Source organism: Plectropomus leopardus, chromosome 15 (assembly GCF_008729295.1).
Source record: "Plectropomus leopardus isolate mb chromosome 15, YSFRI_Pleo_2.0, whole genome shotgun sequence".
NCBI lineage: Eukaryota > Metazoa > Chordata > Actinopteri > Perciformes > Serranidae > Plectropomus > Plectropomus leopardus.
In genome coordinates, this window is record NC_056477.1 from 26,526,302 (window position 1) to 26,542,240 (window position 15,939).

Consider the following 15,939-nt stretch of genomic DNA (forward strand, 5'->3'; position numbering starts at 1 on the left):
CACCGGGAGTATCGTAGAAAGTTAGGGAAATTTTGATTCATTGACAAACTTAAAGAACGAAATATGTCAACAGAGAGAGAGACTCACAGAGAGAGAGAGCAAGACCAAATATGGTCATACCGGAAAAAAAGGTGCGTTTGACACCCCCCCCCCCTTTGTCAACTATGCAAATGAGAGTGACGTCAACGTCTACCGGTCTTATAAGTTTACTTCATATCAGCTCTTAGTCAGTTGGACAACAACAACTAACAGGGACATAATAACAGGCAGCTCTACAACAACTTCACTTCAGTGGTGCTCGTGCCAGTTTGAGTCCTTACCTTAGTGTGCGCGCGCCCGTTGAGTTTCTCTCCAAACAGGTTTGACGAGGAGGACACACCTGCAGGGACAAAAAGGACGCCTTGTGTGCCCGGACGCCATTCTTTACTCCATCTTTGACCTCTGAGGACGACAGACGGATAGAAAACCGACGAGGAAAACTTTTTTTAATCACTTACTTGACTTTTAATTAATCTCATCATGAAAATGTGGATTGCTCTCCTTCTGGCTGCTTTCGCGGCGTCTGCCTCAGCTCAAAGCTGTAAGTAGTTTGGCTTTTCAAACTTTATTAGTCTAAAAATGCCTTACAACGCAGTTTAGGCTAAAATATCGCGTTATTGTGTGATGTTTTAATTTAAGAAGGTTTTCCCAGTGCTTAGCAGCTTTATTTACAAAACCGGAATAAACAGTTAAAGTGTTCCCTTTTATATGTGTTAGCAGCTTGTAGTTGGTCTCTAATCCTCTTTTCTTGTATGAAGTGTAATGTTAGCTTGTACAAAGAGTCTTTATATTCAAGAAAAGATGGATAAAAACTGAATTAAAGGCGCTTTGGATACCAAACGCAGATAGTTTGGTAGTTGAGTGGGGGTTGGGAGGATTTGTCCCGCTCTCAGGGGACCTGTCTGTTTGGAGAAACCAACGCCCAGGTGTTTGAGAAACCTGCTAGTCAACCTGCTGTACCTGGCCCCCTCTGTTTACAGGCATGTGTGACAGATAATATAACAGATCCTCCATTAATAACCCAATGACAAGATGCATATATATATATATAAATGTATATATGTTGTGTTTTTTAAACTTTAAATTCAATACTACTCTGTTGAATTATGCTGAATAACAACACAATCCCAGCATAGTGATTGTTAGAAGTTCATTCATTAGATATTTGAAATAAACAATCTTAAACTTGACCTGCACTCCAGTTACTTTAGGTTTTTTTTATTAGAGTTTGCTTACATAGTACTAATATTGATTGTTTTTCATCCTGAATGACCATCCTTGTCTTTGCTCAGGCTCCTGTGATACTATGAAATGGGCAACCTGTGACGGAAATCCATGTCAGTGCACCCTTCTAATCGGCAGCAACAATAAACAAGCGCTCGACTGCAACAAGTGTGAGTAAAACATATGATCAAGCCACTAGATTTCCTGTCAGGTTGTTTGGTTACCACCTGCTCATGATGTGCCTTTTGTTTGACCTTCAGTGATCCCTAAGTGCTACCTGATGAAGGCTGAGATGTACAGAAAATTGAAGGGCCTGGACACCCGAACAATAGGAGGAAAGCCAATGGAGACCGCCTTTGTGGACAACGATGGCATCTACGACCCGGAGTGTGAGAACAACGGCAAGTTCAAGGCCAAGCAGTGCAACAACACTGAGGAGTGCTGGTGTGTTAACAGCGCCGGCGTTCGACGAACTGACAAGGGAGACAAGAGTCTCAAGTGTGAGAAGCTGGTGGAGACCTAGTAAGTGTCATCCTCATCATCAGTGTGGAATAATGCATGAATGGTTTTTGTGTTCAACACTTAGTGCTCACTCTTTGTCTCGTTTTTCTGCAGCTTTGTTCGTCTTCAGCTGACACACAAACCTGTGACAACTCCAGTGGATGCCAAGAACTTGAAGGCGTAAGTACATTTAAATATCCACAGTTAATAAATAAAACACACCCACGTTGCTAATGTGAGTTTCAATATCTCATTACTGTAATTTCTTACGCTAACACAGTGCCATTGCGGATGCTATTCACAAACGGTATGACAACTTCAACAAGGACATGGTGAAGAATGTTGAGGTGAGTGTCTAATATGGAAAAAACAAGTCACATTTTCACATAATTTATTTAATTTTTAGAACAGAAATACAAAAATCCTCCACTAATTTCTTCCTGTGTGTTGTCTTGCAGTATGACGCTGATTCCCGCATGATTGTGGTGGATGTGGAGAAGCCAAAGGGTGAACGCAAGACTGACCTCACCAACATGGCCTACTACATGGAGAAAGACGTATGTCGAAACTATTATATATTTCTATATTTTAGGTAAATATACGGCTTAAAAGAGAGGCCATTGCCTGACCTTGTCATTTTCTCTCCTGCAGGTGAAGGTGCTGCCCCTGTTCAAAGACCAGGAGAAGTTTCAGCCCACAATTGGCAATCAGAAGCTGGAAATGGACAGCATCCTGGTGTACTATGTGGACGAGGAGGCCCCAACGTTCACCATGAAGAACCTGTCCGGGGGCATCATCGCTGTCATCGTGGTGGTGGTGCTGGCTGTGGTTGCAGGCCTGCTGGTCCTGGTGAGTACATTTATCTACAGAATTCATCATTCATTGAGCTAAAGTACAGATTTTCTTTGAGTTGAGTGTTTTGAGTCCTAATTTTCTTTTTTTTTGTATGTTTGTGTAGTTCTTCGCCAGGAAGCGAAGTCAGAGGTACAACAAAGCTCAGGTGAGATGAAATTCCTGTAACTAATTTTGCCTATTAATTTGTATAAAATTTACTTTTTGCATTTTAGAATGTGTTTTAACAACCTGTTTCTTTTGCAACCTTATAACAACCTGTTTTCTGCTTCTTTATTTAAAAAATTCAGCAAAGAGAAATGGAAGCCATGTAAAGTCTTCATCACTGCGGGAACCTATGAAGAGTCAGCTTGTACATCATCTTTTGGATTAACTTTTTTTGCAGTGGGAGTGTGCCATTTTTTTTACAATTTTACTTGAGGAAAACAGATTGTAAAGGATCAACTTGCTTTTTTCTTTTTTTTTTCTAATGATGATGGCACTAGTGGTACCGCCATTTATTTATAAATTGTGTAAAGTCTATAACGTCCAATCTATATGCCATAAAGAACTGTGCTTTTTAAAAACATGCCCGGCACATGCCACATTTTATTGTCAGAACTTGTTATTAAATTCCACGTCATAGGTTGTACAGTTTCTTTCGTACTTGTATGTATGTTTGTTGGATTGTTTTTAATAAAAATATGTTTTAAAAGACAATTGAAGTGGTGCAGTTTATTGCTTTTGTAATGGGAAGGGTTTGTGTGTGAGAGTTGGGTCACAGTGGAAAAGTACAGCAGCTCATATGGGGGAAGGGAGAAAGCCACTGTGGGGCAGCTTTTTGTATGCTGTCTAAACTGATTAAATTGTTCTTAACCAGCTAAATTCAACACAAAAACTTTTTTGTCAGACACTTTTAACCTTTTTTGTGTCACATAAGATGGCTGCTTTGGTAATGGCGGCTTGTAATAAGTCCTTTGTTTACACGCTGCAGGTTGAATGCAGGTTTCCTCCACAGATGAGCTTTTTAGTGGGTGTGGCAGACATGAGACAGATAAGAGAAAATCCACCTCTTGTATTTAATCTAAATTTGCATGACTGTAGTGAAAGATGTGTCTGAGCTGGTGGAATGTGAGTATGCTTCATGTTTTAGTGATACTGACTGGCTGAGACTCAGATAACACCTGTTAGCGTAGAAGGAGGTGGTTAGTCATTTCTTGCCGTAACTCTGAAACTTAGGCATTGCGTTCAACCTGTCGGTCAGGTTCTAGTTCGCTCATAACTGAATGCATGAAGTACGTGCACAACAAATATGGAGTTTTAAGGGCGTTGGGCAACAATAAAGCAGCCTTTATTCACAAGTTAGTGCTGGAGAAATCTGAGAGAAGAGTGTAAGGTGGGAATTTGTTGCATGAGAAAAAGGAACAGGTATTTAGGTGAAATGACAAGGGTATCATGCCACAACATGACCAGTGTTCATGTTCTGTGTGGGTGTGTTCACACTGAAGGCAGCACTTTAGGACACAGTCCCTGTTAAACCTTTGTGTCACAAGAAGTCCCCCTGATGTCTAGTTTCCAAGTGACAAATGCAAGACAATAGCAAAAAAAGCCCATAATTGTAATGTATTTTACCTGTTTACTCATGAAAGTCCTTATCAGCATTACGTTTGATTATCAAACATAAATTTATACAGACTTCCTGCATTTGATTCTTCTCCATTTCTGCAGTTTTGATAACTCGCTATTAGCCGCCAGAGCATTATCATTAATTATTTGCCTACTAGTTCTCTTACCTCACCCAGCCCCCCCAACCCCCCAACCCCAGAGCCCTCCCTCTCTACATCTCCATAGCAACACAGGGACAAAAGCATGTCTCTAACTAGTTCAGACAGGTCGCGTATCATATATCCTTCCCCACCCCCCTCTCTCTTCTCTGTGAAAGACTACAGGAATGAGGGTGCGTCACTTGCTGTCAGGCACCGGCTGCAGGTATCAACACGTCAGTTACGCTCGAACCAATGAGGAGGCTGGGTGGCTTATTAGTGGGAGAGTAGCTACAGGAAGTAGGGAAAAACTGTGTCAGTGTCAGTTTCTATAGAATTGGACAGCTGCCCATTGTGTATGGGCTGTTACTCAGTGAAACCAGCAGACTGTTTGCTGTAGTTTAGTTTATTAAAGCATTATAAGACTTAATCCAAGGATAATTATTTTATATGACAAATAAATATAATACCTGACAATACTCACTGTATACAGGCTTAAAAGTACAGTTCAACCAAAAATCAAAAATACATACTCACCTTCTATTTGTAGTGCTGATTATCAATCTAGATTGTTTTAGTGTGAGTTGCATAGAAATTGAACTAGATGGCACTCAGTTTGTGGTGCTTAAAGTCCTAAAAAATGCATGTGAAAAATGTGATGTGTCTTTGCAGAAGTTATGACTCAGTTACTCAAGATGAACCGCAGACCTTGTTGTAAGCAGTTTCATGTAGGAACTATTTTTTCTCAACCAAACTACTCCCACAGAATATTTCCTACATGAAACTGCTCACAACAAGCTGTTTGGATTATCTTGAGCAACCAGGTCATGATTCTTTGAATTTACCTTTTTGGTGCCTTTAGTTGTGAGCAGTTTTAAGTAGAGACTATTTTCTTTTTTACCGAACTACACCTGCTGATTGTATCATTGCGCAGAAGGCAGCGTGCATCTACTCATGGACAAGAGGCTTGTGCTCGTGACAGTGTAAGATGTAAACATTAACAGTTTCTGGGCTGAGTTGTAACGTTAGCCAGCTCAGAAGGGCTAGGTGAACGAGCAGTATATGCATGCTTCCTTCTGCACAGTGATACGATTGTTGGGTGTATAGTAGAAAGAAAATAGTTCATACATGAGTAACTGGGTCATGATCTCTGTAAAGAGACATTGCTGTCGAGTTTTTCAAATGTACTTTTTCGGTGCTTTTTGGCACAATCCAGTCCAATTATAATGAAGAGAAGGCAGAAATCTCTATGGCTAATAGCTCCAAAACTTGAGGGTGAGCTGTCCCTTTAAGATAATACTGGGAGGGAAATCGGCTTGTTTGAAGTACCTTACATACCTTCCAGCTTATCTTTACATTACATGAGTCACCGTATCTGATCCCATTGCATCTTTATAAAATACCTTCATATTCTGCATCATGCCAGTTAGCAAACAGCAAAGAGAGCACAGTACTTCCCTTCAGCTGCCACATGCATTCCCACCAACCTGTACCCTACTTGTCACATCCTCTTAACCATCTTCCTCTAAAGTAACCTTAACTTCTCTAATTAATGTCATGTGGAACAAAAGAGCAAAAGCATCTTGGTGATTTCGCTCCACCACAAAGGCTTGAAGTATTTGTACATGATTAAAGTTCCACCACTCGCCTGGCTATTCAGTAACGAAGAGCACAAAGGGTCCAAAGTGATTCTTTCTTCACTCTATTGCATTGCAAAGAGGACGCACAAACCATGAGGATTTTCACTGCACTTTCTGAACAGTGTTCTGCCACTGCAGTGTTGCCTCCTGCTTTCATCATATTGTTCAGTATCCTTCATTATACAACAATATCTAACACTGTAAGGATCTTCATTCCTGGTAGAGTTACTGTGCCCTACAGGAGGAAAAAAGATACAAAAATACCCTCCTAATTATTCCTTAACAAAGCGTTATTGGCTCTTCTACACTGTGTATGATTGTGCATTGTTATTTAAGACGAGAATACAAGAATTTACTTCAAAGAGCATCTTTACAAAATGAAATGAACCACACAGCATGGGCAGATTGAAAGGACATCAGAACGCTAGCTTAGTGTGTCAATAAATAGTGTTGACCTTTTCTCTCAGCACATAAAAGCAACACATTCATCAGGGAGACAAAAATGTCCTTATAGAGTGTTGAGCAAAGCCTCTTAGTTGTACCTTTGTACCTATGCATAGAGTCCACTGCTTCAGTTTCAGTTCAGAGGAGAGAAAGGTACCATTGTGGAATTACTGCTTAAAATTGAAGGACGCAGACTTCCAGGAATACTGTTTGATGAGATCACAGCTGCAACCTCTGATGGTTTGTGATATCAAGTTATACCGAACACATGAGAGCAGAGAACCCATGGTTAAAGGTGACTTTTCACCTCCAGTGGGCTGAGAAGTGACCATTCCACATACCAGCAATTAATCTGGCCCACTGAGACAATTTGACAGCATTACACTGATACAAAAGAGGAGCTGTGTGACACTGACGTCAGCTGTACATAAATCCTTCATTTTCAAATGTAAATCAGGCAAAAGGAGGATCTTTGAGAGATCAGGGTTGATTTTACAGCAGCGTGGGGGTCTTGCTGGGGCGTCCCAGTGCTGGCGGGGATTTGCTCCTCAGCTCTTTGCTCTTCAGGCTGATGGGCTGAGCCACCATCAGAGCCGGGGCAGACAGGTGGTGGGCGGCGGCCTTCTGCTGGTGAGCGCTGTTGACGTAACTGGAGATGAGGAGGGTGATCTCCCTTATCTGTTGATGAAACGCGACATGGTGTCAGCATGCACTGTCAAATCTGACAATTTGATTTTACTTAGAAAAAAATCTAGGAAACAGATTGCCTTCAAAAAATGTAAGTAAATATAACTATTAGTCTCAATGTTGTTTATTTATGTTTATTTTATATCTAACTGTTATATTTACTTACAATTTTGTTATATTTACTGAATTTTGTGAAGTTGTTGCAACTGCTCAGAAATCCTTATTAAGGTCTGTTTCAGCTGATGTAGGAAACTGAGTTCTTGCAATATAAAGATGCAGGAAAGTGCTAGTAGTTGTCAATCTAGAAAACTTTGATGTCAGAAACAATCTTGTTGATGCAAGTTTTCTCAAGGGCAACAAACTTATACATCAAGACTAAAGCTACAAACAGATGGCATTTTGTGACATTCAGCAACATTAAATTTCTCAGTTTTAACCCTTTTTTCTGCTACATTATGAGAGACTTTTGAACATTTTTAACTTAATTTAGTTATTCCTAAATCTGTTTAGCCTTTTGGAAAATAACACTTATTTCATTTTTGATGAGACTTGGATTAGAGGATTATTATCACTTTCATCTTTGTCTGTTCAATATGAAGCTAGAGCCAGCAGCCAGTTAACTTAGTTTAGCACAAAGACTGAAAACAGGGGGAAACCATTGATGTGTAAAGAGAACTTGTTAAGGTGTGTGAATTTGGTCCTCTTCACTCCTATTAAAGATGCTCAGTGGAGCCTGAAGTCTGAGAAGTTCAACTTCCATGTGCTAAATTACCAAGATCTTCCGATCTACTTCCACTTTGTTGTGCCCAGCAGGCAGCCTAGGGACTTTGACGGGTTTATGGCTAACTTCCATTTTAATCCTACGTTAAATAGAAATAGACACAGTCTGATCTCTCACTAACCTTGGAGGCGTCCATAGCAAACAAATGTTTCTCTGTAGGTTTGTCTTTGCCGGCGTTGGAACCAATACTCTGCCCCACAACCAGCATGAAGTCCTGTTTGCAGCCTCCAAACGTCATCAGGGCCTTGTACGGGTGGGACACCAGTGGCTTCTGGACAGTATAGAAAACAATATGCAAAATATATTCGTGTGGAGTTTTTGAGAGCTACATAAAACCAACTTACCAGCATATTGAGTTGTAAGAGTTCATATTAATTGAGCTTAATTATATATGTAAGATGATTCTATTTTGGTTTTTTTTTACTTTACCACAGACACCAAATAGAAATGTTTATTTTAAAAGACATCGTTTATCACAGTTGCAGGGAGGTGCATCACAGATGCTTACGACAGAGTTGTGCTCCAGAACACTGATACCGTCTTCATGCACTGCCAGCCAGACACGTGCACCCTGCTCTGGAGAGGGAGTGATTGACTAAAAACACACAGAGAGAACAAACAGGAAGTATGATATACTGACACTAAATGCAAACAGTACGCTACACAATCTCATTACAGCATCACTGCTTTTGATCCTCACAGAACTGGAGACACATTAAGTGGATCTATAGCATGTTTTGAATGGAGTCAATGGACGAATGACTCCTACAAAACAATCACTGTAATTCAGTCATCCTGCAGCCTGAGCTGAACACCACTGTGAACACACTCATAGCTGTGACATCACTGTATGTGCACTGTTTTACGTTGACATTTATTTGCTCAACACTGTATCATGTTTTTAATTTGAAAGAAAACAATAAGACTTTCTAACATCTTTAACTTTTATTCTAGAGAAGTATTCTTTATTAGTACTATTATTTCCATGTTTACTGCCTATATTCTTAGAACTGTAATTACTCTTATTAGTATGGGTTTTTGTTTTGTAATTGTTTTTCTTTTAATTCTATTTTAAATTATATCTGGCTATATGGTTTGGCTCTTGTAGTTATGTTGCCTCTGCAAGAAACTCTTGTTGCTTTTGCTTTGCCCTGTTTATCAAACCACTTTGTAAACTCTGTGTTTAAATGTGCTATACAAATACAGTTGTTATTATTATTATAACATGTTTATATCTAGTCTGATGATATGATGACATATAGACCCACTTACCTCTGCTTCAAATAATTTGGCACCAAAAAAAGGCCACTTCCTGGCAACAGTCAGGTAGATCCTGACGCATTCTGGGGAACTTCGACCCCTGAGGGAGGCCCAGCGGGCAGAGAGACGCTGCAGCAGTTGCCTGGGGGGGGGGGGGGGGGGGGGATTAAGGGGTTAACTGTTATGGAAACCTACGTGCTATAACTGTAACAACAGATGATGACATTATGACTGAGTTAACACACAAAAGAGAGACATTAGTGCAAATGTATAGCCATTTAAATAACTACACACACACACACACACACACACACACACACACACACACGACAGCAGGAGATGTGTGTAGACTGAATCATATTCTGTTGTCAGTGTGTTTTGGTACCTGAGCTGCTCCTCAGACGAGGCCCTGCGGTAATGTTTGGGGTAAAATCTGTCCAGAACTTGTTTCAAGGTTTGGTTTGACTTGGTCTGGGCTGATCCAGGAGCAGAGAAGGGACGTTCAAAGTCCCCAAATTCCACCTGAACATAGACATGCAATTGTTATACTGTGTTGTCTTTCAGGGTGGGATCTGGTCTTACAAACAACACATGAAATATTCATGTTTTTCATTCATATTATTTTAAATAAGTGCTTCTCTTACAGGGATGGTTCAGATTTTTATGGAAGTGGGTTTGGATGAAGTGCTTATGTAGTCACTGGATTACATCCAGTAGGTGTCAGTTAGCACACCTCCAGTTAAAAGACGCAGACTGGAGTCCGGCATCGAAGCTAAGCAAGGTACAGCTGTGGGACCAACAGCAAGAGCAACCTAAAAAAAATCTGTATCAGTTTAAGTGTCACTATATTGAGAATATTTTTATTGTTTTACCTAACCCCAGACAGCCCCCCGCACTGGGGAAGCTGATCTGATAATAGCCTCAGTTTCCATCAGTGCTCTCGTCAAAGCCACCAGACTGCATTGACAAAACGGTCATTTTAGCTGCCTAAACATGGACGGTGCTGGCACCTCGATTAGTTAGTTTATTAACGTTATGGATTGACTTTGGTGAATCCAAACTAACCTTTTTAAATGCCAAAGTCACACAATAACACTAACCAACAAACTCCTCGAGGCAGCAGCAGACCAGCAGTTCTTGTGTTCTGCATTGTTAAATTAGTGCTTTTCTCAATGAAGTTAGGCTTTTAAGAAGGCAACAGCAGGGTTATGCAACAAAATATTCTATAGTGTACACTTAATCTGATACTGATTATTTAGCTGTTAAAATACATTGTGCTGCTGACTCATCCACAGCAGTACATTGCTTTGCTTCTGTGTCTGTACTTAAGTCTGCTTCTACAAACTGGGGGTGTGCCGACTGACATCTACTGTATGTAATACACTGAATTTTGATGAGTACCTCATATGACCCCACTTCAAAAGATCCAAACTATCCCTTTAAAGCCAGGAAATACTGTACAAATTAATCCGATTTAAAAAAAAAACAAACCTATGCAATTACTTAAAAACTTTCAGACCTGGGCCAGCAGGGCAGCCATTTCCAGAGCCAGTTCCTTGTTGACGGGGAAGTGTCCCGCTACAATGGCGTCATTTGTCTGATAAGCCAGCAGCAGCCTCTCTCTCTCTGACTCCCCCCTGACCTGGAGAGAGAAGTACAGCCTGGGGATGGAAAGGTAAAGAAAGAGAGAGTTAAGATGAAAAAGCGTTTGGTATCCACTACAGTTGAGCCTAAAAAAAACATTTGCACTGCACTGATATGAGAGTACCTGTACTACAAATACATTCATCTGTATTCCTGTACAGTAAACCATTATCAAATTTCCCAGATACCCTGAGTGCGAATCAACATGTGGACTTGTTGAACGTGGCCTGTCTTTCAGCACCGGGCTGGTTAATTCTCTACCTGCTCTTGTAGGTGAGACGGACGCTCCTGGTGTTTTCAGACTTGCCAGTGTGCTGCTCCTTAGAGGCCTGCTCCCACTTGGAAATAATGTCACAAATCTGCAGATGACACGAAGAAGACACATTTATGGTAATTGTTTTGAAATAATACACTTGTCTTCTTTTGAAAGAAATCTCCACATGATCAGAGGATGCACCTTGATGCCTCCTTGCAGACAATGTTCCAGCTCTCGCCCAGTGGGGTCATCAGTGTACAAGCTGAAACCAGACAGCCCTGTTTTCCTGATGCCGGTGTCTTGGTTGAGGCGACACTGGAACTCGTCGACTGTGGTCGAAGCATCGAAGCTCACCACCTATACACAATTAATGCAGAGAACGTGAAAGTAATGATTGCGACAGTAAAGCTGCTTATTTTGTTTTTCAAGACAAAAAAAAGAATTATTGACATTTCAGCCAGTGGTGCTGCAAAGGCATGGCCACGGCAACAGCAAAATAAATCTGCACTAAAAATAATTGGAAGCTTTTGTGTGGTGTTTTAAACTTGAGAAGACTTATTCACAGTCCCTTGTCAAATATTTAGTTCCTTACAATCAATGTACTCATTTAAATTCCTTTAAAATACAGCTTGACTTTTTAAGAAAAAAGGACAACCAGCCTATCTGAAGAACAATGAATTGCCTAAGACATGTATAGATAATAACACATTAAAACAGGATTGTTGTGGAAATAAAAATGCTAACAGACTAGTCTATGCTCAAAAGATATATTGAAACATTAACTGAAAAATAAAGAAACCAAGTATGTGATTCCCTAAAGTCTCATAGATATCATTTACACCTTTCATTAAAATGCCTTTTGGGCGATTAAATTGCAGTTAGTGCTAAACCACGTGACAGTACAAAAAACAGTGATTGGATTGTGATCTGATCAGCCAAACCGCCTCCAAAGGTGATTAGGGACGCACTGTGACCACATTGAACCCAATTGTAATTTTATTGTTTATTTTTATTGTATTTTTGTTGCACAAGTCATGAAGCAGTTTTATTATACCAGTCTAGAGCTGAAACTAGGAGTCTAGGCTATGATGTCATCACTTTCTGCAAGCATACAGAGAGCGAGAGAAAGACAGGGAGCAGCGAGTAACAAAAACAAACACTCCCTCTGGAGAAACCCTGACTCAAAGTGTACAGGTAGAAGGAGGGGTGGAGCAGTGAGGCCGTGCATGACAATTCAAACATACACACTCTTACGGAGTGTTGTGTGCAAACTCAGTGTGACTTCAGGCTATGAAGTGGGAATGTGGAGGCACATTTCATTCTGTTAGCATGAGCGAGTTTTGAAGGCATCACTGTTATTATCTGCCTTTCTGTGTGGTGTGTTATTACCTGGTAGGTGTTATTGAGGAAGTGAACAGGGACGCTGAATGGCAGCGAGTGGTGGTAGGGATTCCTAAGCAGGATGGACAGGATCTCCATACGGGACGGCCTGGCCTGCCTCTCACCCTTCTGCTGGGTCCGCTCATAGAGCGCTGGCAGTAGATGGCATACTTGCCCACTTCAGTCCTGAGGATACAGTGGTGTTTAAGTAGAATGTACAGTTCCATTCAGTAAGTGGAATGTACTCAGCTAAAATTAAGAAATAAAAGTAAACAATTACCATGTTCACTAAATATCAATAATAATCAATCAATAATCAATAATCAATCTAGTGGGTGATCACTATATACCTACACTATGTTAAAGTTGATATATGTTAATTCAGTGTATCCTCACACATCGATTCCTACGATGTGGAATTAACACCTAACAAGAAGGTTTAAGAAAAGAAACATAGGTTTAGTTCAATTAAATTACAATGCTAAGCTTTGGGAAAGTAAAGTTACATAATTTTGGTTTAGGAAAGTAAAGTTGCAAAGGTTTGGTTTTAGGGAAAGAAACAGGTTGGGCGTAGTCTGGTTACATACTTAACCCACTGAAACCTGGATTAACATCATTTGACTTCAGTTAATGTTCACAAGCTGTTTGACCCTTGGAACCCTCAGCAAATTGGTTTGATTTCTTTCAAAAACATTAAGATAAAAAATACAATGAGCAGCTTTGCAAGAAATTAGTAAACAAGAAAATTACCATAAATTAGTTTAAAAAAAGAGGGCAGGATTATTAGAAAATTATCCCCCCAAAATAGGGGAAATGTGCAAAAAACTATTTTTATAGTTATAATAATTTAATATTTTAGATTTATGTTACAGAAAATATAATAAAATATAAAAAATAAATATTTTGTTCAGTGCTGTCTTTTGATCATCTTGGATTTTTATTTTTTACTTTTTTGTTTACTTTTTAGGTTATTTTCTTGCAACTTTACTTTTTTTTTTCAAAATCTTGTGAAATTTTAAATTTTTCTGGTCTTCTTCAGTTGCTCCTTGCCTTTTCCCCTAATGTTTCTGAGAGACATTAAACAAACTTGCTTAGGTTTCAAAGGTTTAACGCAATATCACAATGTAAACATGCATTAAAATAACTCAGAGTGTATGTAGTTTCACACAGTTCTGTGTTTGTTTGATATATCCACCAATCAACCTGACTTCTTATACAAACTTTGCTCTTTATACAACTTCTTTACTTCTTTCAGTGTCAGTTGTCCATGTGATCACTGCCTTATAGAGGCACTCCAGTGATCTTCTGTTGTGTTGCACTTCCATAAGTTTGGAAAACTCAGAGACATATTTGAAACAGAATAGTCAAATAGAAGAAGTAGACGCAGAGATATCATGACTTTACGTGAAAGACCCACATCTTTCAAGCAGTTCAATTTTTCTTAAAAAAAAAAAAAAAGAAGCTAAAACCCAAATCCAAGAAAGCCCTGATGACATCCTCAAGGTTTTTATTTTCTCAGACTTGAAGTATCTCCTCCAGAGCCACACAAGATGTAATACTTGCAGTATATACTGTTTTCACAGGTCTAGTAATCCTCTGCGTGATGAGTACAGTATAACGTCAGTGCATAAAGAACTACTCTTCACAAAAACTGAGGCACATAAACTGAGTTCAAGTTAATTCACCCTTCAGTATATCCCTGAGGGGGAGTAAGGGAAAGAGCAGCCAAATTGTATTCAAATATACAGTCACAGCAACAAACTGTGACAGCTGCTGCAGTCAGCATTATGTTTTTGTGAGGCAGAGACACAAAGAAAGATTATATGCTTTTGTACAGCAGAGGCTACCACAGGCATTAGTACACTATGATAAAGTGATTGTAAAAGACTGAAAAGTGGCTCCATGATAATGCAATAATAGTATTATTAAAGTATAATATGTAAAACAACATAGTTTCAGCACAGAAAAGTTCATTTTAGAGCTGAAAGGACTACTCAGTCAATCATTAGTTGGCTAACAGAATATTACATTGGCAAATATTTTTTAACCAATTAATTAGCTTTTTAGATTGTGTAATTTGTCAATAAAGTCTAAACATTCTCTGGGATTAGCCTCTAACATTAGGACTGAGTATTGACCGGTACCTGGCAATATGATACGTATCATGATACAGGGGTTACCATTTACTACTGTGCGATATATATTTGCTATACAATACGCAAGGTGGTAGATCTGATTTTAAGAAAACTCTTTGACTGTGCCTGTTTCATAGGCCTGTCTTCTTTGCATTTACATGTTTTAACATTGGAGTGGAAGAGTGGAGGAATATTAATTAAAAATCACTAGCATGCTTTTGAGAATTGGTACAGTACAACAAAACATAATATCACGATACTCAAGTATAACAACATTTTCTTTCACACCTATCTCATTGTTTTGCTCAGTAAAAATACGAATCTTGCACAAAACATGGCATTTGAAGAACTAGATTTTGAGAAACTACCTTACAAGTAGATAAAAATCAATCAATGAAAAAATGATGGTCATTTTAAGTTGCAAGCCAAGTTATTATAAGTCCCTAAAATACAGGTATTGATGTTTCATTTTCCCTGACATGATAATGTTTATTTTAATAATTTCTCTGTGTTTTCAACAGTTATGCTGTTCCTTGTTAAATTTTGTGCCTCCGTTCTTCATGCTAACATTGGAGCCCCGGCTGTTCTCTCACCTGGAGTCCCCGTGTCTTTTGAGGTGAACCTGCAGCAGCCACAGGAATGGATGCTGAGGCAGAAACAGTCCAACACACAAGGCTAGAAACTGCCAACCCTAAAGAGGGATACACAAACACATCGACCGTCACAAATATCGCACAGTGAAACCACACAAGAAGCACCAGAAGCATTAGTGTAGTATGTGAAAAACAGACTGCAGCTTCTCTTCTATTGCTCGGTGTTTTACTAAGAAACAATTTACCACAATTGTAGCTAGTTTTGGTCCTGTTTATCAGACACTGACTTCATTCATGTAGACCATCACAAAGGACTGTGCCATGACTCATTCTGTTGTCTTTAAACCCTGTAGCTGTCTGAGACATAAATCACACTTTGGGAATTTTAGTCTTTTGACTCTAACATGTAATTTCTGCCCTCTGCTGGTGTTACTGGTATATCTGCTTATTGGATATGAAAGATCACATTACCACAGGAGAGCTCCTATTCTTCAAAATTAGGTGTACATTTCATTGCCTCCTGAAGACTTGCTCTTTGCACATAAAAGCTTTTTAGGTAACCATGCAAACATTAGGGAGATATGGCTCCTCAAAGTACAGTTTCTAATTTGAAGGTGCAAACAGCCACATTGATTTAATTTATTTCAATTGACTGGATCCATGTTTTTTCTACACAATTAAAAAAAATAATTTACTCTGTGAATCCTGATGACTCCAAACTACTTCAGACATCTTCACTTCATTCATCAGTGTTTCCAGTG

The 15,939-nt window shown here is 39.4% G+C and overlaps 2 protein-coding genes across 2 annotated transcripts in view; one reads left to right on the forward strand and one right to left on the reverse strand.

The window, feature by feature from the left end:
- Positions 1–208: 208 nt before the first annotated feature.
- epcam (epithelial cell adhesion molecule) lies at positions 209–3,315 on the forward strand. The gene is made up of 9 exons (XM_042502065.1): positions 209–580; positions 1,332–1,433; positions 1,524–1,785; positions 1,879–1,944; positions 2,045–2,111; positions 2,223–2,321; positions 2,416–2,613; positions 2,723–2,764; positions 2,907–3,315. Exons 1-9 carry the CDS (start codon positions 520–522, stop codon positions 2,928–2,930), a joined length of 921 nt encoding a protein of 306 aa, XP_042357999.1. The 5' UTR covers positions 209–519; the 3' UTR covers positions 2,931–3,315.
- A 1,224-nt stretch (positions 3,316–4,539) lies between these two features.
- Positions 4,540–15,939, reverse strand: part of plekhh2 (pleckstrin homology domain containing, family H (with MyTH4 domain) member 2) — a 38,673-nt gene continuing 27,273 nt past the window's right edge. Inside the window, 11 exon segments of the mRNA XM_042502678.1 lie at positions 4,540–7,120; positions 8,032–8,181; positions 8,419–8,505; positions 9,183–9,312; positions 9,556–9,692; positions 10,690–10,831; positions 11,076–11,173; positions 11,272–11,427; positions 12,460–12,599; positions 12,602–12,636; positions 15,179–15,276. Coding sequence (XP_042358612.1) covers positions 6,935–7,120; positions 8,032–8,181; positions 8,419–8,505; positions 9,183–9,312; positions 9,556–9,692; positions 10,690–10,831; positions 11,076–11,173; positions 11,272–11,427; positions 12,460–12,599; positions 12,602–12,636; positions 15,179–15,276 — 1,359 coding nt within the window. The 3' untranslated portion in view covers positions 4,540–6,934.

Coding starts and splice junctions, on each gene's coding strand:
- epcam (XM_042502065.1), top strand. CDS start 520: ATGAAAATGTGGATTGCTCTCCTTCTGGCTGCTTTCGCGGCGTCTGCC. Junction 1,786..1,878: donor GAGAAGCTGGTGGAGACCTA/GTAAGTGTCATC, acceptor GTTTTTCTGCAG/CTTTGTTCGTCTTCAGCTGA. Junction 2,112..2,222: donor ACATGGTGAAGAATGTTGAG/GTGAGTGTCTAA, acceptor GTTGTCTTGCAG/TATGACGCTGATTCCCGCAT.